The sequence below is a fragment of the Fimicolochytrium jonesii genome, assembly GCF_025526975.1.
Source record: "Fimicolochytrium jonesii strain JEL569 chromosome Unknown EV422scaffold_5, whole genome shotgun sequence".
Classification (NCBI taxonomy): domain Eukaryota; kingdom Fungi; phylum Chytridiomycota; class Chytridiomycetes; order Spizellomycetales; family Powellomycetaceae; genus Fimicolochytrium; species Fimicolochytrium jonesii.
Window position 1 is genome coordinate 499,510 of NW_026515672.1, and position 21,915 is coordinate 521,424.

At 52.1% G+C, this 21,915-nt stretch overlaps 11 protein-coding genes across 11 annotated transcripts; 6 read left to right on the plus strand and 5 right to left on the minus strand.

The window, feature by feature from the left end:
- Window positions 1-414: 414 nt before the first annotated feature.
- Window positions 415-2,677, minus strand: EV422DRAFT_521287 (guanine nucleotide exchange factor). Its single transcript, XM_053069746.1, has 6 exons — window positions 2,285-2,677; window positions 2,134-2,210; window positions 1,886-2,065; window positions 1,465-1,826; window positions 1,023-1,379; window positions 415-955 (listed from the first exon to the last, which is right to left on the minus strand). Exons 1-6 carry the CDS (start codon window positions 2,481-2,483, stop codon window positions 544-546), a joined length of 1,587 nt encoding a protein of 528 aa, XP_052927561.1. The 5' UTR covers window positions 2,484-2,677; the 3' UTR covers window positions 415-543.
- Window positions 2,656-3,782, plus strand: EV422DRAFT_521289 (PdxT/SNO family). The gene is made up of 3 exons (XM_053069747.1): window positions 2,656-2,828; window positions 2,889-3,109; window positions 3,186-3,782. Exons 1-3 carry the CDS (start codon window positions 2,783-2,785, stop codon window positions 3,597-3,599), a joined length of 681 nt encoding a protein of 226 aa, XP_052927562.1. The 5' UTR covers window positions 2,656-2,782; the 3' UTR covers window positions 3,600-3,782.
- Window positions 3,783-3,871: 89 nt separating this feature from the next.
- On the plus strand, window positions 3,872-4,989 carry EV422DRAFT_358800 (uncharacterized protein). The gene is made up of 2 exons (XM_053066621.1): window positions 3,872-4,058; window positions 4,123-4,989. Exon 2 carries the CDS (start codon window positions 4,131-4,133, stop codon window positions 4,749-4,751), a length of 621 nt encoding a protein of 206 aa, XP_052927563.1. The 5' UTR covers window positions 3,872-4,058; window positions 4,123-4,130; the 3' UTR covers window positions 4,752-4,989.
- EV422DRAFT_358801 (ER lumen protein retaining receptor) lies at window positions 4,990-6,293 on the plus strand. Its single transcript, XM_053066622.1, has 4 exons — window positions 4,990-5,318; window positions 5,470-5,735; window positions 5,823-6,073; window positions 6,154-6,293. The coding sequence occupies exons 1-4, from the start codon at window positions 5,228-5,230 to the stop codon at window positions 6,188-6,190; spliced, it is 645 nt and encodes a 214-aa protein (XP_052927564.1). The 5' UTR covers window positions 4,990-5,227; the 3' UTR covers window positions 6,191-6,293.
- A 164-nt stretch (window positions 6,294-6,457) lies between these two features.
- EV422DRAFT_565462 (Rgp1-domain-containing protein) lies at window positions 6,458-9,024 on the minus strand (the record flags this gene model as incomplete). Its single annotated transcript, XM_053072318.1, has 7 exons — window positions 6,458-6,663; window positions 6,742-6,928; window positions 7,004-7,131; window positions 7,221-7,325; window positions 7,410-7,499; window positions 7,577-7,735; window positions 7,842-9,024. The coding sequence occupies 7 exons, from the start codon at window positions 9,022-9,024 to the stop codon at window positions 6,458-6,460; spliced, it is 2,058 nt and encodes a 685-aa protein (XP_052927565.1).
- A 400-nt stretch (window positions 9,025-9,424) lies between these two features.
- Window positions 9,425-10,375, minus strand: EV422DRAFT_618376 (13 kDa ribonucleoprotein-associated protein). Its single transcript, XM_053074033.1, has 2 exons — window positions 10,179-10,375; window positions 9,425-10,055 (listed from the first exon to the last, which is right to left on the minus strand). The coding sequence occupies exons 1-2, from the start codon at window positions 10,294-10,296 to the stop codon at window positions 9,793-9,795; spliced, it is 381 nt and encodes a 126-aa protein (XP_052927566.1). The 5' UTR covers window positions 10,297-10,375; the 3' UTR covers window positions 9,425-9,792.
- A 584-nt stretch (window positions 10,376-10,959) lies between these two features.
- On the plus strand, window positions 10,960-13,079 carry EV422DRAFT_358788 (uncharacterized protein). Its single transcript, XM_053066620.1, has 7 exons — window positions 10,960-11,223; window positions 11,330-11,557; window positions 11,636-11,758; window positions 11,833-12,300; window positions 12,373-12,486; window positions 12,552-12,690; window positions 12,759-13,079. Exons 1-7 carry the CDS (start codon window positions 11,083-11,085, stop codon window positions 12,899-12,901), a joined length of 1,356 nt encoding a protein of 451 aa, XP_052927567.1. The 5' UTR covers window positions 10,960-11,082; the 3' UTR covers window positions 12,902-13,079.
- An 83-nt stretch (window positions 13,080-13,162) lies between these two features.
- Window positions 13,163-15,291, minus strand: EV422DRAFT_565465 (uncharacterized protein; the record flags this gene model as incomplete). Its single annotated transcript, XM_053072319.1, has 10 exons — window positions 13,163-13,215; window positions 13,284-13,560; window positions 13,620-13,803; window positions 13,863-13,940; window positions 14,019-14,198; window positions 14,264-14,329; window positions 14,407-14,449; window positions 14,510-14,620; window positions 14,686-14,856; window positions 14,931-15,291. 10 exons carry the CDS (start codon window positions 15,289-15,291, stop codon window positions 13,163-13,165), a joined length of 1,524 nt encoding a protein of 507 aa, XP_052927568.1.
- Window positions 15,292-16,820: 1,529 nt separating this feature from the next.
- Window positions 16,821-18,868, minus strand: EV422DRAFT_550167 (emp24/gp25L/p24 family/GOLD-domain-containing protein; the record flags this gene model as incomplete). Its single annotated transcript, XM_053071752.1, has 3 exons — window positions 16,821-17,315; window positions 17,451-17,548; window positions 18,856-18,868. 3 exons carry the CDS (start codon window positions 18,866-18,868, stop codon window positions 16,821-16,823), a joined length of 606 nt encoding a protein of 201 aa, XP_052927569.1.
- On the plus strand, window positions 18,868-20,390 carry EV422DRAFT_521309 (ribosomal protein L15e). Its single transcript, XM_053069748.1, has 5 exons — window positions 18,868-18,923; window positions 19,270-19,289; window positions 19,320-19,321; window positions 19,555-19,910; window positions 19,975-20,390. Exons 2-5 carry the CDS (start codon window positions 19,279-19,281, stop codon window positions 20,218-20,220), a joined length of 615 nt encoding a protein of 204 aa, XP_052927570.1. The 5' UTR covers window positions 18,868-18,923; window positions 19,270-19,278; the 3' UTR covers window positions 20,221-20,390.
- A 196-nt stretch (window positions 20,391-20,586) lies between these two features.
- Window positions 20,587-21,888, plus strand: EV422DRAFT_577054 (uncharacterized protein). The gene is made up of 3 exons (XM_053073247.1): window positions 20,587-21,003; window positions 21,338-21,434; window positions 21,467-21,888. Exons 1-3 carry the CDS (start codon window positions 20,766-20,768, stop codon window positions 21,774-21,776), a joined length of 645 nt encoding a protein of 214 aa, XP_052927571.1. The 5' UTR covers window positions 20,587-20,765; the 3' UTR covers window positions 21,777-21,888.
- The last annotated feature ends 27 nt before the right edge of the window (window positions 21,889-21,915 follow it).

Consider the following 21,915-nt stretch of genomic DNA (forward strand, 5'->3'; position numbering starts at 1 on the left):
CGGACGTTTGCCGGACATTTCCCTTGTCGGTGTGCTTTTGAGTATAAAATGGCCAGCTCAACGCTCCGTCGCTGGTATGCCGCTATATCCGAGCCGTGAGACCCCTCGTTGACTTCGTGAAACAGAGCTGGACGGGTGCGTGCTTCATGATTCGAGGTTGAGGGCGCTCGAAAGGTCGGTCCCGACACGTCGCATAGGAAAAGGCCGGCGACACTGGCCTTTACGAATGCATCATTGTCGAACATGGGTACCTAGTAGGAAATCAGGCCCCCAAAAAATGGCGTGTGTATCCCGCCGTGGGAGAAGATCGACGGAAAGGGACTCCTCGTGCGTGCATGTAATCGCACAGACGGTGACGGCAATCCCGGGGTCAGATGTACAATATTCACTTTGCATTTTCAAAACCAAAAAACAAATTCTATTCTGCACGTTTCCTCACCGGTATCTAAGTGCCATGTTTCGCATCGTTCTTGTATGTGCATGGCGCTTGATACACCATATGCGGTGAAAACCACATGCCACCCTCTGATCGGCTCGCATGTTCTATTTCGGAAATACCGCTTTGATCACACCAGTCCTATTCAATCGTTCAAAGAGTACCATGAGTCTCTCCGCCTCCCTCTCCTTCTCCTCCTCCGTCATATCTTCGAGTTCGGGTCCTGTATCGGGCCGTTCGTATTTCCCACTGATGGGATGAATCGGCTGGGAACGGGAGGCCGGTCGTGAATTGGCGGCGCTGTCATCGAATGGACCTCCTGCAATGCCCTTTGAATACAGGAATCCTGCTGCATGGCCGTATCCCGTATATCGGACCAGTTTTCCCGGATCCTCGTCGCAGAGCACAAAGATGAGCTCGCAGACGCTGTCACGGATGTTGGGGTGAATTATAGATGTCATGAAACCGATCAACCGGGAAGTTAGACTGGTCCCTTCGTCCAGAGGCTTTGAGCGATCGCTACAAATTGGAACTCGTCACTCAATGCCCTTTGATCTCGTACTTCACACTCAAGGTCTGAACTTACATATCCTCATGTAGTAAGATATCACGAAGCGCATCTTTCGCGTCCACGTCCTGCCTTGCGATTCCTCCCAAAACGAGAAGCAGCGAAGGCAGGATGTCCTCCACCTTGGTCTGAGATAATGACTTCCTCCGCGCATTCGGCTTGGAATCCTCGCTTGAATTGGCATCCAGCGACCCCGCCAGTATCTCACATAGTCTACCCACAAGCGGGTGCACGTCGCCTTGCTTGAAGAACAGGTCGCGGTATGGCGTCAGCGGGAAGTTGAGGAGTGTGTGGACCATATGCGAGATCGGTGGGGTCAATGGAGTAGATGGGAGGGGATGGTTGATGAGAAGATGTGTGATGACTGGAAGTAGACTGCAAGATGGAAGAATGAGAATCAGTTTCCTGCCCAAATGTACAAAAGGGCGTTTGCTCACCGAACCCTGTGGGTCTCACCTACTTTTTGAATCCGTCGATGTAATCTACATCGACTGTCACTCCAGCTAGCGTGACGACAGTACTTGAAATAGAAGAACGGGACCCTGTCCTTCCATTCAGCTTGGTTGACGACCTCGTCGTCGCTGGGGCTGGTTTTCCGACACTCATGAGATTATATACGGTCTTCAGAATCTCGCTCATCACCATCTCGGCTTTCACAGACTGCTGCTTCGTGAGCGGTTGAAGGTAGATGGTCAATGTGTCGACGAACCCCAAGTTGGGAGCGAGCATGCACCTGACTATAGCAGGATCCTCGACGCTCAGAAGGAATGTTATGCGCATGAGGAGGAATTGAAAGTCACTTGGGAGCTCTGAGTGACAATCCTGCGACCAAGGGCACGCGTCAGGTTTGCAGGCATTTAGGACGGAACGAGTCGGCTCACCTTCAGCAAGTGACATATGGACTCCACCCCACCAAGCTCCGCAACGCCTAATCGCGCGGGCGGGTGCTGCAATAGCGTGTTGCACAAGCACTTCAAGGCCTCGGTTGCACTCGGATTCTCGGTGAAATCAAACTTGGCATCTACATCTAGCCTCGCCTGTTTGAGTAACACAGCTACTCCCTGAAAACAGATCGGGAACTCCGTCAGATCCTGGAAACGCAACGATTCGGCCGCTGAAAATCACCAACATTATTGCCAAAGAGATCATCACATCCTTCGGGCTCGCGCGACAGAAAGCGCAGACAGGTCAAGATCTTGGTGACAACTGGACAAAAGATATTAGAACTTCAGCCCTCAGCTTTTGATATGTAGCAGCGCAACTCGTTTCCCCGCGCTTACGTGGATTCTCGTCATATCCTTCGTCTGCGATATCTTTATTCAAAGCCTCCAGAAGTCGCTGAATGAAAGCCCGTTTGTTTTCCACAGTCGTGACCCCAGCCCCAACAAAACTAGTCGTAGTTTCGTGCTCAGTGTTGAACCGATTAAGCGTGGACTCCAGGTTTTGCGCCGGTAAAGGACCATTCGGAAAGAACGGCATGACTGCCCTGGTCCGAAAAGTCCCAGTATCGCCGATCTTCTATCTGCAGAACCTGAAGAACGACGCAGCTCGGTTGTGAAGGCTGGCCTCAGTCTGAAGATTGCTGCAAATGAGAGAAAGGGAGCTGGATCGAGTCCAGCCCAACGCGTGACACCCGTGACAAAGTTGGAAAGCTGGTTGTAAAAGGGTTCTGCATCATTTTCCTTCCTGACCAAATTCCTGAACTTCAGAGCACGGTTGGTTCCGTTCTTTGCACTTCTGCACCCTATCCACAGCACCGCCGACGAGCTTCTTTCAATATGGCGGATACAAACGAGAAGAAGAAACTTCGCATCGGGGTGCTAGGTACGGCTTTGAGCCTTTGTTTTGCGCGGAGTTTCCAATGTCTGACAAACGCAACTCCAGCCCTGCAGGGAGCTTTCACAGAACATCAACATCTCCTGCACCGCTTGACCGAGGATGTGGACTCCACCGTGCAGGTCAAGACCGAGGCGGCTCTCTTGGACCCAACGCTCGACGCCCTGATATTACCTGGCGGAGAAAGCACCACAATGGCACTTATTGCAGAGAGGACTGGGTTAATGGAGCCACTGCGGAACTGGGTCAAGGCTGGAAAGCCTGTCTGGGTACGTTATGTTCGGATGGGAGGAGGTTCGGGAAGTCTTCATGATGACATGAAACTCAATCACACAACGTCGATAGGGAACCTGCGCAGGGATGATTCTCCTTTCCAACGAAGCACACAAGATCAAAATTGGTGGTCAATCCCTTATTGGCGGTCTGGATGTGACTGTCAAGCGCAATGCTTTCGGCGCCCAGGTGGATTCATTTGTCGGAGACTTGTCCGTCCCGGCCCTAACGGAACCAGAGCGACTCTTTCCTGGCGTGTTCATCCGTGCACCCATCATCGAGACAGTAAAGCCAGAAAAAGTGCAAGTTCTCGCTAGGGTGGTCAAGAATGCGGCACCGACGTCTGCTGAGGATGGTGATATCGTGGCGGTACGGCAAGGGCATATTCTTGCTACTGCTTTCCATCCAGAGCTTACAAGTGATGAGAGGTTCCATAGGTACTTTATAGACATGGTTAGGGAGGTGCAGGATCAGACGAAGGCGTAGCGGATTTCATGTACATACCCTTGAAGGGGTTTGATCAGACGGGTTCTATTTAGATAGATTTGGCATAGATGCGTCATTTGATTGTCGTAAATCCCACGCAGTTCAGTAGAATCCGACCTTACCGAGTCAGACGACGTTGCCTTTATATTTACGCAATGTAATGTGGTGAACGCTCTTTTCAACTCGAGAGTGACATGTTTTCGGTTTCAGTGCGAGCCGTAGTTGCGCCCTCGTGATGAAAGAATATGATAAATCGGGACGCTTTTGGGGCTCGGGAGAACCAGTGCTGGGAGAACGCGTTGGCAAACCCCGGTGACGACCAGGAAAGCCTGGCAAGAGCCTCAAGAGCTGCATTCAGAGCCGATTCAGAGCTGCATTAACAGTTATCTGCGCTGCGAAAGCGATATCGCTTGGAAGTCTTTGACCTTCTCTTTCGTCAAGGCTACCCTCCCGCAAAAGGTATACTTCATCGGTTCAATTGTGCCACACCGTTTTGCGTCTCTCTTACCGATACCACTTTCAGTAACCGTCATGTTCCAAACCGAGGCTCTCCACGCCTTGAAAAAGGCTGCCGCCAACTGGCCTGGGAGTCAGCAGAGGTTTTTATCGACAGCGACGCACCGAGCGTCTAGACTGAGCGACTCAGGAGTAAAGGCACGGCATACTATCCGCATTGCAAACCGCTCTCAACCGACCCCCCGATCTACGACGACCCGCTGGTCACGGCCGAACTCGTCGTCCTCAGCATCCGAATCTGTCCCATACCCCGAACCGATACCATCACATACCCCACAGCCTCGCGCAACAGGACTTAGACTGATCGCCCGTCGTTCCAAAGAAGGTGTTGCCTTTGTAGGGCGGTTCAAGAAGACCATTTTCGAGCTGTTTCTATGGATGGTGTGTGGGAGTTTGGCACTGGAGCTGAAGTGGATGCGGAGAGACTTTGCGGAGTACAAAGAGACGGTGGACGTCAAGGCCAGAAAGTTGCGAAAGGAGATCGAAGCGCTGAAGAGGGAGTTGAGGCCGCTGCCAGCGGACACTCCAAAGGCACCTGTGAAGGCCAGCAGGGCGGTGGAGAAAGCGACTTCGTCTACGCCAACCTCAGATGTTAGCGGGTCTCCGACGCCGTCAAAGAAGTTCGCCATATATTAGCGCTACGTTAGTTTTCGTGCAGTGGGATGTAGATCTAGAGTTTCGTGCGGCGGGAATTCTATCGACAGGATGGAATCAGACATCATGACCCATATGAGTATAAAAACCATACCATACAAGACAGTACATCTCGGGCATCGGGAGCTTCCATATGCTTCGCAAAGGAAGAGTCGACTCGCTCGAAACTGGTCCTCGTGAGAGACGACGTGACCCAGGACGTGACCGATGTTGGGACTGGAGAACACGGGCGCGATTTCGGCCGTTCAAAGTCGTCACGACGCGCTCTGCAAATTCATCTCGTTGTTGGAACTGCTTCTGGAACTGCTTGCCCATCCCCCGTCATCCCGGACGCATTGCCCACCCACTGCCGACTCGGACAGCCAAAAACCAACCGCCTTTGGGAAGCAGCTTCACCCTTTCTCGGAAAGCGCTGGCAAACCGACAACTCCAACCAGTCCGTTTCTCGCTCGTCCATCATGAACATCTTTCGCCTCGTCGCGGATCTGATGCACCTGGCATCAATCGTCATTCTGCTTCTGAAAATAACGCAAACGCGGTCGGCAGCAGGTGAGACGATCAGTCGTTGATCAGCAGGCCCGCTTCAGCTTTGCGGGTCGTCTGTCATGGAAATATATCAGAAGACGGAAACCCCGCTTTCTGAAATGCGACCGGAAGGTGATCTCTCGTCACTGGGACTGACGTTCACTCCCTTTCCCAGGCATATCATTTAAAACCCAAGCGCTCTACGCCCTCATCTTCTGCACGCGGTATCTCGATCTCTTCGTCAAATTCGTGTCCCTCTACAACACGGTGATGAAGCTCTTCTTCATCGGGACATCCTTCTACATCTTGTACCTCATGAAGGTGAAATATCGCGCAACGTGGGACTCGACGCACGACACGCTTCGTGTGGAGTATCTGATGGGGCCGTGCGCGGTTCTGGGGCTGATTTTCCATGAGGGAGGACCTTTCAACATCATCGAGGTACGAAATACAGCAGAGGTTTAGGAGAGCTTAACCTCCATTTTCAGAGCTTGGAGAGCTGATGGCAATGTCGATCATCCATCACAGATCTTATGGTCTTTCTCGATCTTCCTGGAATCCGTGGCGATCCTTCCACAGCTGTTCCAATTGACGCGGACAGGGGAAGCAGAGACCATTACGACGCACTACCTCTTTGCGTTAGGCGCCTACCGAGGGCTGTACATCCTCAATTGGATATATCGGTATTTCACGGACGGCCATGTGGACTATGTGGCCGTCATCTCAGGGATCCTGCAGACGGCCCTGTACTGCGACTTCTTTTACGTCTATTTTGGGAGGTTCGTCATTTTCTCTGAGAGGGATTCTATGCTGCAAGTTCCGTCACACCGCACAAACTGATGCACGTTCCATTTCGTAGGGTGCTGAAGGGCAAAAAGTTCAAGCTACCTGCTTGAGATTTCTATACGAATCATGAGATTACCCTGTTGCGGCGGAGGGGGCGACTCGGGAAGCGTCAGTCGGTCCGATGAGATGGGACAGATGGGACTTGCGCACAACCATATTACATAGAGAACAAATACCCGTCCTGTAACTGGCGCCGTGATCTTAGAGATCACAGAGAACAACCCAATCAGAATCTCACAACTGAATGCGGCCCTGATGGAGAAGAAGTGCAGACCATCACGGGCTGGTGCGGCGCAGACCAGGGTTCACGGTCCGCTTTATATTATTTCAAAGAGCAGCGGCTGGGCAACGGCCGCGCTCTTCATGCCGTATACCCGTAATGGGATAATACAATCAAACGCCTCTACTTTGGCGGTCGGGATCGCGTGCGTGTGGATGAAGGTCGAGTTGCTGGAGGATTGGAGATGGAGTTGCTTTTCGGTGCCTGTTATGAACTCTAGGCGGAGGGACCATCGTAGAGCAACTGGTTTTGAGAATACGAAGGTTGAGCTAAGAAAAGCGCATCCCAAACCACCAGCGTCAGTTTCCCTTCTCTCCTCACCTGCAGAAGTCTCAAAATCCCCCGTAGAGGTATTCGGCACGAATAGGTCGATACCGATGCGTTTGTGATTCAGCGTGAACTTATGCTGCTCGGCATATACGCGCCGTGACAGCGTTGCGCTCTCGCCGACAGGCCGAACGCCATATGCCTCGTCGACGTATTCTTTGCTTTCTAGGAATGCTGATACCTATGTGGTTGCAGATTGCGTAGAGTTCAGGTACTCAGTCGATCGCGACGGCAGTTTCGCGCAATGAGTGCTTACCCGAAAGCACGGAATGGTGCTATTGCTAAAGTTGAGTATCCCCATTAACGTCTCGCCCAGCCGGTATACATTCCGGTTGAGGGTCAACTTCGCGACGTTGTCCGTGTTTTTGCATATATCGTACGAAACTGCATTGCGTACAGGTATCAGCATTGATCCCGTATAGTCCCGTATAGTCTCCGTCCCGGTATGTATAAAGCAAGACCAACATACGCACCCTTCCGCGACATCATACAAACAGAAATCGTCCGCGACAAACAGTCATTAATGTCGTCTTTGTCCAGCAAGGACGCCTGGTTGCTGTTTGCCTGCCTGTCCAGATCTGCCATGTCAGCCAGTCAATCGGCCATACATAGATTGTACATGCTTCAAAACATCTGTGCGTAGCTGTGGGGCAACTACCGACCTGAGTGTTCGTTTTCCACTACGATGCTGGCTTCGTCACGGGTATATGCTGCGGGGCTTGTGAGGCCGTACAGTGGGCGAGAGCCGTCGCCTGTTGCAAAGAGTGTTCAAACCCAGCTGCCGTGCTAAAAGCGGAAATGAACATGCGAGACCGCTTTGGTACGTTACCTCTGACAAAGTTGAACATGCGAAAGGGGAGAGATATGACTTGCGACTTGTGGGTTATCCCGCCCCGCTGGACGCCCACGATGAGCTTATACGATATCCGGAGGAACTTCCCTCTATGTGATGGCGGTAATGATTGCGGCAGGTTGAACTCGAACTTGTCTGATGTACGGATGAACACAAACATGAAATGTCAGCCACATGCTAGCAGCATTGTAACGACTGCCAAGATTCTTCGAGCGTTGCAAAGCTCACATCATTTGCGCACATGTTTTGCTTTCGCCCGGATCCAGGACGAGGTCCGTGAACATGATGGACGGTGGTGTGCTCAAGACCGGAAACGTTTGTGCTTGTGAGTCTGAAGCAGAGCGATCCGTCTTGCCCGTAGAGGTGGTGCCAGCCACCCCCATTGTGCCTCCGCCGCCTGCCGCGCCAGCTGGCCGATACATCGCCTTCGACTTCAGCGATTCAAACTCTGTGATCTTTACGGTGGCTGCATCCACCCAAAACTCGCCCGTCAACTGTGCATACGCCCATGCAAACTTTTCGTACTTCGCTCCATGCGGTGAAGGCGCGGAGCCTCGCATAGGCGTTGGTTCGGGTAACCCGCGGGGAAGCGGTAACGGAGAGTAAGCGGACGGCATATCCCCGAAAGAATCAGACTGCACCAGGGTGCCGGAATCGCTTTGTTGATCCAAGAGAGATGCAGGGAGTGGTTTAAGAACATCGTTGCCAATCATATGGAGGGAGACCCGCTGCGTCGTTGGCGGGCCAAGATCGTTTCGGTTCAGGAATGGTCTTAGTGGCGGGGAGCGGGTGGGGGATTGTGATAGGTGTCCCTGAGGAGTCGACGCTGCTGATGATTGTGTTGAATCTTGCGCGTGATTGTGCTCGGAAATGTCTCTCATGCTGTGCATGAACGCCGAGTTTCGAGTATCTGATGGGGTTCCCAGTATGCTGAGTGTGGTTCCCACAGCGCTTCGTATCGACGTCAGTGAGAGGGATCGCCGGAGCAAGCCCGTTAACCCGGACGACTGGGTAGCCTGCCCCTCTGCAGATCCAGCCTCTGGCGCGCCCGCTGCTCCCTCAGACGTCTTAACAGGCTGTTGTACCGGATTCGACCCCAGCTCATTATCCTCCACACTCTCTCCAAAGCTCGCCTGCAAGTCAAGATCACTCGTCGACTTTGTCATCGTCGTGGCCTTCAACGCCGCGACGCGCAAGTTCTGGCCCGTAGAGCTGTTCCTAGAGTGGCCTGGGGTCCTCTTTGCCGCATTTCTGGCAGCTAGTGAGCCTAGCGGGCTTTGTGAAGCTGCGGCTAGTCTTGCAGGGGTGTTCACCGTCGCTTTGTTGGAGAACGTGAGGTGGCATACGAATTTCTCACCGGCATAGAACACGCCGTCGCGTCCGGTGTCGGCATCTCCGAGCTTTGCGGTGAGAAGGACCACCATGGATAGCTAGGATGTGTGGGCTCTCTATCTCTGTGGGACCGGCCCTAGCGATGCTCAAAGTGTTGGATGAAACGAGCCAACTGCACAGTGTCTTTCCTCAAGGCGTTCTTGACTGACGGGATTCAGCTTTGGGCTTGTCTCGTCGCGTTATAATAGTTGTTTATCCTTGAGTCTCACGCCTTCCAGAACTTCTGGCACATGGTTGGTTGCAACGACGACCAGTTAGTGTAAGTGTTTTACGGCGCAAGAATCGGGAGAAGGAACGCTGCTGTCGACCACATCGAGCAAGGTGACTAAAGTTCTCGGAGGCCGCTCCGCTTCAATCAACGGGACACCTGAGTAGAAGAAGAAGCAAACGACGCTTCCAAGCATAACCAGCGACAAAAAATCGATCAAGGGAAAATGTGGTATGCCAGAAGCTATGATAATGATATTTGTGAAATCTACACCCTCTTCACCATACACCCAGAGGGGGGATCACCAGAGAAAAAACTGTGCGAGGTGGATAACCTCAAAACTATGTAACAGAATTCGCTCAGGGTGGGCATCTCCGGGGGTCGAGAAGAGCGAGCAGTCGTGCACTCGCCCCTCCGCACCGGAGAGTCATCCATCACTGCTGAAAATATGCGTGGAAGAAGGTTCGTGACCTACTCGATGGGGTTCTAAACTGACGTAAAAAGAGTGGGTTTGTGTGCCCAACAAGCTTTGCAATAAATAACGAAGGCGTAAATGTTGATGGTCGGTCGTTCCATGATCAAAAATATGGTCCTAGATCAGAAGCTTCTCAATCTCGATCTTGATAGCAAGAATCTGCGCCTTCAATTCCGACCCTTCGTTGGTGGTCACGGAAGCGGCGACAACAGGGCGGGAGACACCACACGCACGGCCGAGGGCAATTTTGGAGGGAACAAAAACGTATGGTACGTTCTTGTCCTCGCAGAGAAGGGGCAAGTGGAGAAGGATTTCGAGGGGTTCGGTGTCGGCGGTCATGACGATGAACTCTGAGATACCTCGGTTGAGGGTCTTCGTTGCTGTATAAAAGGAATAACGAAAACGGTTAGTGCCAACGTCTCAATGCAGAGAAAGCCTTATCTGCGCAAGTATCGCCGCAGAGGAAGTGAAAGACCATCGACGAGAGATTCCTTTTCACCTACCTTCGTTAGCACCCTTCTTCAGTTGCTTGTAGTGAGACGCCTGCTGCACAAGGTCGAGAATCTTGTTGGACAGCTGAGCGTCAGCGAGGGGGAAGGCCTTGGTGTTGACTTGCGACATGGTGGAGGTTTCGGAAGGTGTAGGTGGACGAGGGATATTGTTGATGCGGTAGGTTTGCAAGCAAGAGTTTTTCTGAAAGGTGAGAAACGCAGGTCCAAGCGAGAAGTGAGACCTCCCCACTTGAGAAGAAATCCAGCGAATCAGAGCGCGCCTTCACGTAAGCAGACTTTCCATTTCGACAGCGGGGCTTTCCGCTTTGCTGCCTTTGGGAGTTCGATTTTGGGGCCGTTCTATCAGCCACATTTCAAGCCTTCCTTTGCACTCAGCTGAATAGTGAGCATACGGAGAACGGAGGGAGAAACTGCTCCATCAGACTATTTACGCCATGCGCCAATACGATAAGGGACTGTTGGTGGACGAGGAGCTGCATGATTTGAAGCTTAGGTTTGAACTATTAGGTAGGTAGTGAGGTCGATGGGGAGGATGCCCTTACAATCACCGGGGAATGTAGATAGACTCCTTTTGCGAGAATGAATTAATTCTCATAATGAATGTGAAAAGATAGCGTTCGTTCTCTGAGAATCTTGATTTTTAGAGGGTGACCGGAAAGCCTACTACGAGACAAGTCAGTGGGCGATCCGACAAAATAAAGACGAGGTTAGCAACCTTCGAGCGAGGAATAAGGAATTGAGCGATGCTATTGCCAAATTGAAGAAGGTACCGTTTAGCTTTCGCATCTTCTGAGGCCCAAATGCTTATAAGCTCGCATTGTAGTCCGAGGCTGATACGCAAACCAGCCGAACGTCGTTGACGGAGTTGGAAAAGTACGACCAAAAAATATGCGAAATGCATAAGAAATACGACGAGCTGCAGGCCGAGGCGAGACTGAAAAGTGATAAGCTGACGGGGATGCAGGATCAGCTGGCTGATCTGGGACGGGAAGCGGAGACGGTGGTGTCGAATCTCCAAGACTCGTCAGAGGCTAAGGTGCGGAGACGTGGTGGATGGAAGAGCGCTGCACGTCCAGAGACCGGAGAGAAACCTTCGTTAGAAGCTCTGCGGGACATCATCAGTAACATATATTTGCATGCAGGAAATCCGAATGCTCGAGAATCGCCTCGACAAAGCTACCATCAAGTACAACGAGGCACAAGCCGTACGGAAAACATACGAGCAAATAGCCAAGCGACTGCAAGAAGAGCGCTTGACATTTGACAACCAGCTGACGAGTTTTGAGAAGACCATCAAGCTGAAGAAACAGGATGCGCTTGAGCTTGAGACGATGTCTAGGGATGCTAACCACGCGAAGGAGGTCGCCAAGGTACTTGATGAAGGCCTGCAAAAGGGTGGCTTGGTCCGTGGGAGGAAGTACCAGACTGACCAGAACCAAAACATGCAGGCGGAGCTGGCACGGTTTGAGCAACAAATCAATGACGAACGAAAGCAACGTGAGAAAGATCTCCAGTTGCGAAAAGAGCTTGTCAAGCAGAAGATGGAGATCACGGACAAGATCGACTGGAAGGTGGGTTCGGGCGAAGGGCTACGCATGTGGTCTACTCCCATAAGTCCTAAATTATGCTCAATTGCAACTTGTAGAAACTCCAACTTGACGACCCATCCAATGATCTCTCCCTCAACTCCGAGGTCAACAAAGAGCAATACGACGAAGCACGCGAAAAGAACATCGCCGACTATGAAGAGAACATGCGTCTCGTCAAAGAAGCGGCCGGTGTCTCAGACATCAACGAAGTCATTGCCAAATACCGTGCACAGGGTGAAACCCACGAGCATCTCTCGGAGCTCCAACGCAAAAACGACCAGCGGCACGAGGAGCTCAAGAAGAAGAAGAACGCGATTTCAGATGAGTTTGAGGAACTGCGCTTCTCGGGCGAGGCTAGGCATGCGCATTCGTGGAGAATGATTCAGGAGATGAAGGACCATGTGAATGAGGCTGAGAATAAGATGTTGGATGCGAAGGGCAAGTTTGAGAAGATGGCGAAGCTATTGGGGAACTCGAAGGCTGGGGTTCAACACTTGTCTGCGAAGGTGGATGGTATTCAGATGGTGAGAAGAGAATTTCCATCAATTCTGGATGTTCTGAACCTGCAAATCTGATCGGCATCTTGTCTCTATCAGCCGGATTCGCAACAACCAAAAATGTCAGATGAAACAGTCGTGCAGATACTGAATGTCTGTATCCGAAAATTGGAACACCTGGCCAACAACGTGCAAGGCAAAGAAGTACCAGAGGTACGGATGATCTTGCGTTCTGAGATTCCACTTTCCCATCACCTACTAAAAGCGTCTTCTACCAGCCTGTCGTCCCACAACCCACCGCGCAACAACCGCCAGGCGAAACGACAAGCATCTTCCAAGTCGCACAATCACAGCTGCCCGTGTACAACACCCGTGTCAAACTACGACCGGTGGAATTCGAGGAGTCTGGTGGCGAAGGTGAGATGATGTTCATACGGCCTTTTTCTTTCAATCCTGCGTTCTCATGCTTTGGTTGGGCACGACAGATGATGAGGACGACGACGACTACGGGGACGTGCCGGACCGCGAGACCATCAAGAAGCATACCGCGCAGATGCTCAATGCTCGGCTGAAGACGAAGCAAGCAAAGAAAGGGAAGAAGAAAAGGACGGCGAAGGATGATGATTGAGGCGAGGAGCACGTGTTCTGAGGACGTGATAATGGGCCTTTCTTCGGAAGGGAAAGTTTCGGCGACGCCGATTTTCGACATTAAACCATATGATTTGGTGTAACAAAGCCGCTGTCTGCGGTGTATGCGGGAATCCCTTTGACAATGAGTTACTAAAGTACTCGAAGGGTTTATCTTATTTATATGGCCGCCTAATACGAGGTTCAGCCCTGACCTGTGAATCTATGCATCCTTGATTTCGCGAGAACTACTTTGACATCATCAGGCTCTTGCGGCTCGAGATATTGTCGTCAATGATGAGAAGCGGTCCAGATCTAGAGAGAGAGGCAGGATTTAGTCCGTGGTACGATTGGAACTTATGCCCGCGGTCCACATGCTATACCTTCAACGAAGTACGAGCCCCTCCTCTCTTCCCGGCCCGAAGGACCCCAGGCATTAGGAAAGACCCGCGAATCCCTGCAGAACGCGTGCGCACCATCGCCTTGCAGACTGTTCGGCAACAACCGGTCGACCGGCTTGGGCTTGGTTTCTACCGAGTACGTGATTTCCAAGAACACCGCACGTAGCGAGGAGCGAATGATGTGGTCCATATGATCTTTGAACGTGCTGTACACTTCGCCAGAGGTGACATTGGGTACATGTGCGACTTGCTTGCACCCCTGCAGCCGGGATTTAGTAAAAGATCGAAAGCGACTAAGTACATCCGATGGACACGCACGTTGGCTGTTTTGAATGGATCGAATTTCTGGGCGCTCGCACCGCAGCATGCGTGGTATCCATTCGCTCCATCCTTGGGTGGGTATGTGGCTTCGCTGGCATGTTGCCAGCATCCCTTGTAATCTCCGCATGCAAAGGTTTGATCACACTTTGAGCAATGAAGATGGTGGAGGAGGCCCCAGAACCTACGACGGGACATCAGAAAGGCCGGTCTCCGCTTTCAAGACGCTGGACATATACTTACATCCAATACGACTCTTTCCATGGGACATTTGCCGCATATAAAGTCGTCATAAAGTCATTGATGTTGAAGGAGACGTCACTAGCTTTTCGAAGAGCGAAACATTGAGCAGGAAGCTTTGACAAACATGTGGGCATGAAAGACGATCCCTTTCCGTACCGCTGGTGACATCTCGTCACGTCCCCATCATATCCCACTCGCAAAGGCGCCTCGTGGCAGAGAAGCTCTAACTGTCGCTTCTCGGTGTATAACCTCCCGCACAAACGACAGGCACACACGAAGTTGTCTTCGCTGGCCGCCTTCGCCAGAAGATCGCGCAGCTTGCAGAAATAGATTTGTCTATCAGAACCGCGAAGATGTTCAGTTAATAAGCCTTCCTTGAGAGAACAGGCATTGTAGCTCACCCCAGAATCTTGTCCTGGATGTCGTGCACGTTCTCCAGTTCATTGACGGTGAACAGCTTTGCCAGTCTACGATTAATGTTTTAGCTCAAGTTCAGTAGGGCCCGACGGCTCTCGGTAGCGGTGAAGAAACCCCAGGCACATACTTGTCAACGAGAGGTTGATTCAAGCAGGTCATATCGGTAGAGACTAAGCGCCCGGGACAACTTAGCCTTCGTCATTGAACCTCGACGTTCAACAAATGCTCACCTTTGAGAACATCATCAATCGTCTGATGGATATAAGACAAGCATTGATCTTCAAGCGCTGCCATCTGCAAGAAGTTCGAGCTGACAAGGATGCTCAATGCCAATCTGGGCTCTGTGGGCATTCAGAAGTCGTCGCTCAATACGTAAGCAAGCAAATGTTTGTGACTCTCTACGTACCGAACAAAGGCCGCTTCCTTGAAATGTACAGCATCAGCCATTCGAACACTTGGATGTCGCAATGTACATCGATTTCAATAGTGGCTTCGGCAGCGTGGTTGAGAAGGTATGGGGAGAAGTATGGCATCTGGCGCAACAATAGGATACGGTCGCAGAAGTAGTCCCGTTTTGCTGGAAAGCACATCCATTAAAAGTAAGCGTGATGAATCCTCCATTGAGAAGCGATGTCATCCGTTGTGCCGCACCTTTCTTGCTCTCATCATACACATGTATTATCACATCAGGCTTGGTTTCTGGACCTTTCGCGGTCTTGCTTGCCGCCTCAGATGAGGATGTACTAGAAGGCCGTGGTGCATCCTGCGGTGCATAGCTTGACCTGATTCGTTTATCGCTCCGCTCATCGACCCGATTTGGCTTCTCGGCCGATGGCGGTGGTTCATATGGACTCTTCCCTCTACCATCCGCTTGGACATGGGATGTTGACCCCGCTCCTCTGCTCTGCCCATGTGCCATATCGCCTCCACTAGATAACGCTACGCTGCGCATGGCTTCCGACGCGGGGAACTGTGTGCTGTTCTTCCATGTTGCCAGACGTTTAGGCCTCATTTTGACTTTGGTTGACTGCCGTTCTTTTCTGAACTTTTTCAAGGGTGAATCTGATCTGGACATCTGGACACGGAGGAGTCGGAACGCTCCGAACGCGTGATGTCACGCGCCAACACCTCTGCCTTTCTGGAATCCCGCAACTCACAGCACCCGTCCAAGCTAGCGACGTACCAGTACTAAAATATGCAAACCTTTCCGTCCCCGCCTTCTGTCGACAATTGGCTGGCCCAGCACGGACTTTGCCTCTCACTGGCATTTCTGAGGAGTTCGGACAATTGTCCATATACTCTTGGGACGAAGCCGTATATAGTATGCAAGTGTTGTCGCCCCCTTCTTATATCAACGGTCGGCCCGCCAGCATGCAGCAAGCCTTCGCACCCGTCGGTTCACCTATCACTGCCGTCTCACCAAACTTCAGACGACTCTCCGTTCACCCCCGGGTCCAAGCCTTAGCAGTATGCAAACCTTTGTGTCTCCGCCTTTTATCCCGCCATGATGCAGCAAGATGTTCCCTCCGTCCCATTCGAAGCCAGCGTGCCCGCTACAGACAGTCCGGCAATGACGATCAGAGAATGGACGATGCGAAAGCTTCGTGGCACAAAGGTCTCCAAAAGCGAGCTCCAGTCGCTTGTGGGATCTGTCCCTAGTACCCGATATGTAAGTCTTTCTTTGGAGTGCTAAAGGGTGGCCTCCATATCTACAGTATAGCGGCTTTTGATTCTTCGAGGGCTCTGGTGTGCGCCAGAATTCCACGGTCGTACATCCATACCATTTCCGGCGTTGGCCTGAGCTAACGGCTCTAGCCGTTCCCAATCCGAGCGCTCTTGAGCGGCACATTGCGCATCGCTGGAAAGCGAGTAGGGAAGAGGGATGCGCCGGCACTGTTCCTGCAAGCGCAGGCTGAATATATCGCCATTAATTGAAGACTATGGGCGTGGCACAGGACATACCCGAATTCTAATGGGTACGCATAGCCATTTTTCAACCTCCCACCTCGGCCCGAGCCTTCTCCCCAAGTTCAAGGACATGTACGGAGTTGTTCAAGGACCTTTTGAAACCCGGTGGAGCTTACGTCCCGCCCGATCATCACTCTCAGGGCATCCCGGCGCAGCCCATGGAGCTCGGGCAGACGCGCATGGGTCCGGGGGAGGTAATCGAGTTGTCAACACTTAGGTCCTAGTCCTGGACAGCACATGTAAGCCGATGCGACGTATAGGAACGGCGGGCGAAGGGTCGTTTTGATATCATGCAACAGTTCTGGGAGCTCCCCATCAATGTGCGTTGGCGGTTACCAACATGACCCCAGCTGCTTCGGGGTGAATGTCTTGCATCGTATGCGCAACCCGCGACTTATGTGTCAGCACGTAAGTCGCCTCGAGAGCGTTTCTCTGAACTGCTACAATCGATCTGACTTCCTCAGGTTCGAAGGCTAAATGATATTCGATGCACATACATCGTGTAGTTTTTGGGCTACCAAAATATCGATTCAGAAATGGATGTTATGAGAGCTACACATCATAGTACCTTGTCTACACCCGTGCCTTCCCACTCTTCATGAAGAAGGTTTGAATGATGAAGACCTGAAACACCCCCATCACAACCAACGAGAACGCCTCGAGAGTCCCGAACCAGAAGATACGGTTCTGCGTGCTCTTCACCGTGTCAAAGTTCCGGTTCTCCCTAGTCCGGAAGTACTTCTGATGCTTCTGGACACCGCCCAGCGTATCGGACAGCCGCGTAATGCATTCTTCCAACGGTTTAATGTCCTTCTTAATCTCCTCCTTCTTGGCCAGTTCTTGGGCGACGGGGGATGAGATGCCTTGCTCGTGCTCTGCTGTGATGTCGAAGTCGATGACCTTTTCGGTGAAGGTGGACATTTTATTGCTGAAGCAGAAGGAGTGCTCTCCCGGATCAGGTGCCGAGAATACAAAGTCCCCCTGGCGCTCTTTTGTGCTTGATAGTATCTCGTTGCCTTTTGGGCCCATCACATCGTAATCCACGTCGAAGGAACCTCCGGATTGGACCTATGTGAAGGACAGACAAGGTATGAACATAGAGCTCGACATCGACGATCCGAAATCTCCCCAGCAAGGATTCCGGTCCATTCATCACGTTCCCCACCGGTTTCGCCCACCGAGACAAGTCCACAACGAGCTTACCGCAAAATAGAACGCCATCTTTTCCCCAGCACTCTTAGCTGTGACATAGAAACAAGCGCGTTCGTGTGGCTCCATCTTATACGTCAGTGTCGTTGCGGCTACTGGCCCGACTACGAGAAGGAGTAGAAGGCCACCCAAGGTGGCTATCGACAACGTCTTCATGATGGGGGTGGGGATCTGATTGGCGTCAAATGGAGTTGATACTATAGTTAAAAACTTGGGTCTTTGAACGGTAGATATTATGTGCTTGACAGATATTTCGCTGGTCCTCCTGGTCAGCCAGTAGCGAGCGGGCTTTCCGGCATATTTCTTGACCCCGGGGGGCGGGAGATGTGACCATCACACAACCTCGTACACGGCCGCTTACCTCAAGACTACCGACCTGCTAATGGAGAGGGCCCAAAAGGGATGAGGAAACGACTAGCAAAGACGACTGCCAGTGCTGTCTGATGAGGTATGAGGGCCTGCTCGTATAGCAAGCCACGTTCGATGATTGCGAGAGAAATGGCACAACTCGAAAGGTTAAAAATGGTGGCTGCCGCATCCCGCACGCGTCAACAGGACGAGTCGGCTGCATACTGGTCTTTCCCTGCCAGGGAGTACATCGGTGCCCGTCCACCGGCATCCATCACGTACTATGAGAGCCCAAAGCTTGTTGCATAAAGACAGGAAATGGACCAGGCACACCGTATAAAGTGTCTTTGCCTGCGCGTCAGAGACTTATAGCTATAGAAGCCCTGTCCGTCCTCATGGCTATCCCATTCATGGGGCACCGAGCAAATTGATTAATGTCATAAACATGCGATGATTCTATGGTAAAGGCTATTGCCGGTCTGAGACGACGAGTCAATCCCGGACTCCCTCCCTCCAGCAGTGCAAAGCGGCTCCAAGTCCGCCGTGAACTCCTAGACGTTTGCAGGGGGGAAACAAGCCTACGCGCGAAAGGGAAGCTAAGAATCGTGGGAATGGCTCTCCATAACTCTTAGATTCCCTTGCACACATGACAATTTCACCCGCACCGACGAAGAGCTTCCTTCTCTCGCACGGCGGATCGTCCCACTCGTCTCGCCCGTTCCTGATAGTAGTTCCTTAAGCTGTGCGCAACCACCCGTCTTCACGGGGAACTCCTCATGTCTGGGAATTGCGTTCGCTTTGCTGGAGTGCTGAGTAGCGGCGCGGTTGCTCATACCTCTTTTCAACACCTCGCAAGGGGTGAAAAATACGTATGGTTCAGACCTGATGGCGAATAAGCCTCGGTCCGATGGTCGAAGCACCTCGTGAGATGCATGCGCTTCTTGTGCAGAAGTTGGCGGAAAGACAAATGAATGCAAATAAACCTTTCGCTCCAATGCACGTGCATCTCAATAAATCACAACGCGCCTCGCCGACGGTACGCTCCCAAGACCAAACTTCGCCATAGCGGGTTTGAATAATCACTCTCCCTTATCACATCATTCAGTGGTCGGAGAAAAGGTAAGCATCGCACACACCCAAACCTTGCATCCATCCATAGGTACAGCAGCGGCAACGGCCGATTCAGCCGCGGAGGGCGGGTATTTCGTTGAGAAGGGCGAGATGGATGGATGGATGGATGAACGGGGTGGATGGATGGTTGAAGGAAGAATGCGCGGGAATTAGGGATGGGCATTTCGACATGGAGATGGGGAGGGCGTGGAACGGTCGAAGCGACGGTGGAATGATCGTGAGAGGCAGAGGGGCTTTAGGGTCGCACGGATGAGGGGGCATTCTAAGGACTGGTTCTCGACGTGTGAATAGCCATGCGGAATGTTGTCTAACCACAACCTTTTTGTTTCTGTAGTAACTCAAAATGGGTGGTTAGTAGTCCCGCGCTCTTGTTTATAGACCGACCACACATCTGGCTTTGTTTGGGCAAAGTCAGATGCATTCCTTGGAGGATGTTGATGTGGCCAGGTTGATGACCTATCGGAGCCTTGACTTATCTATTGTTCCTCTCTTTCCCTTCACCAAACGATGCTTTGACATTCAATTTGTCTAGCTTACAAGGTAAGACGAGAGGGCGCGTGTGAAGCTGGGCTTTAGGTGGCGGAGAGGGAAACGGTCACTGACAGTAGTATCACTCCGTAGTATCTCGAGGAGCTGTACAAGAAGAAGCAGTCTGATGTGCTTCGCTTCCTTCTCCGTGTCCGCTGCTGGGAGTACAGGCAGTTGAACGTCATTCACCGTGCCTCCCGCCCCTCCCGCCCTGACAAGGCTCGTCGTTTGGGATACAAGGCCAAGCAGGGATACGTTATCTACCGTATCCGTGTCCGCCGTGGAAACCGCAAGCGTCTTGCCCCTAAGGGTCAGGTTTACGGAAAGCCTGCCAGCCAGGGTATTTCCCAGCTCAAGTACCAGCGCTCTGCCCGTGCCACCGCTGAGGAGCGTGTTGGCCGCAAGTGCGGAAACTTGCGTGTGTTGAACTCGTACTGGGTCAACCAGGTTCGTAAATGGAATGCCAGGACAAAATCGATGGGTGCAGAGGCTGATTTCTTTTCCCCTGCAGGACGCCACTTACAAGTTCTTCGAGGTCATTGCTGTCGACCCCCAGCACAAGGCCATCCGTCGCGACCCCCGTATCAACTGGATCGTTGACCCCGTCCACAAGCGTCGTGAGGCTCGTGGTCTTACCGCCATTGGCAAGCAGAACCGTGGTATCGGAAAGGGTCACGGACACAACAAGACCCGTGGTGGAGGTCGTTACGCCAGCTGGCTCAGGAGGAACACCTTGTCTCTCCGCCGCTACCGATGATCGCACTAATTCCCAGTGCAGATTGTTTGTGGTTGTACTTGCCGAGGATTACAAATATACGTGTGGTTCGCATCTGATTATTTCGATTGGAATGCTGTGATACTGAGATGGAGAATGTGGTTCATGTGGGATGGTGCGGGAGTCGAGCGAGGACGTCTGCAAGCGGGATGTCTCGGCAGTATGCCACATCAAAGTGAATCTTGGACGAGGGAGGGCTGTCCTCAAAGCCAGAGTCCGAGTCTTTATGCCCATCTCTACAGATCATGTGACCCCACGTGACAGATCCAGTGTTCGATTTTTCTTCGCGTCCATCCCCAAATCCTATAAAAGGCAGCCTGGGGTTCCAATTTCCTGACTTCTCCTCAGGAAGAACCTTACCCTTCAAAAGCACCGTCAGCAAGGTGGCTTTTGTCCCTCCTCACGGGGGGGCAATAAATAGTTCATCCGATTATGCCGGCGAGTCGTCCAGGGTCAAGCAGAATGAATACGGTGGGGCATGGAAACGGGTGCCATCGGGGAGGCTCCCTTCTTCTGAATAGCTGTTGATGTCGTTTGGCAATTTCCATGTTCATATTTCTATCTTTTTCGTTGTTATGTTTCCTCCCTGTCTGTGGGAATGGTGGAAGAGCGAGGAACGTTTGCGTTTGGGCGCCAGTCCGACCGGCAGAGCAAAGAGCATGCTACGTGCGATTGCGGTGCTTTTACGCCTCGAGCGTGAAGATGCGCAAGCTGCGATTGCACGAGGAGCGGAGTTGGAATGTCGGCTGCGGGGCATTTCCAGCTGTGCGCTTTTCCGCTCGAGCGATTCCGCTTGCCGACGGGCTCGCTTGAATGCTGGTGGCAAGCACTCGCTCTGGCACCTGACGACATGGCGTTGAGAGGAACCTCGCCTGAATGTGGCTGACGGTTTTCGGCGTAAGAAACGACCTGGTTTCAAAGGCATGGACTTTATCGAGTATCGGAAAACGGAACGGAGCTTTCTCAAAGGGAACATGAAGGCCGAGAAATAGCACTGGACGACGAGGACGAAGGCCAGGCAATGTATTTCCCAACAAGCTACAAGCGTCACTCCGCCGTCTAGCGATGGCGAATTTCATATGGTATTGGCAATATGTAGGTATCCAGGCAGCATTGTCGTCGTCGGATGAATCTCTCTGCTGCAAGCCGAAGGATCACGCCGGCTTAGAAGACCGTACAGTTGGAGGACATCATCGGTCCGCGGTTCATGCCTGGCCTCATATAACAGTCCCAATTACACTCACCCTCCACACAAGAGAGGTCCTCAAACGGAAGGACCCGCATCAGACTCGGCGGTAGGGAAGATTACTATCCAATTGGCAGAACTGTCCTCATTTGCCACCTTATCCGTTTGTCTTTCGTCCCATCTCTCCTCTGTTTCCCCTGCGAGGTCGTCGGAACGGAACGTTACCGATGCCGGAGAGTTTGCTCGATTGATGCCGGGACTAGCTTCCCAGAAGAATAGGGAGGCGGCCAACAGCAGTGCGAACCTAATACGATCGACAGTGATGCTAGTCACTCCCCCTATTCTTCGATGAAGCGGTTTGTCGCCAGATGCATGCACAGAAAGCCTGAAAAAGGACGTCACTCTCACTCCCATGCGAGTGTCATCAGTGTCACAGTCACTTATGTCGCCCGCATGCGACGATGCGTTGTGGTAATAAGGAGGGCTGTGCA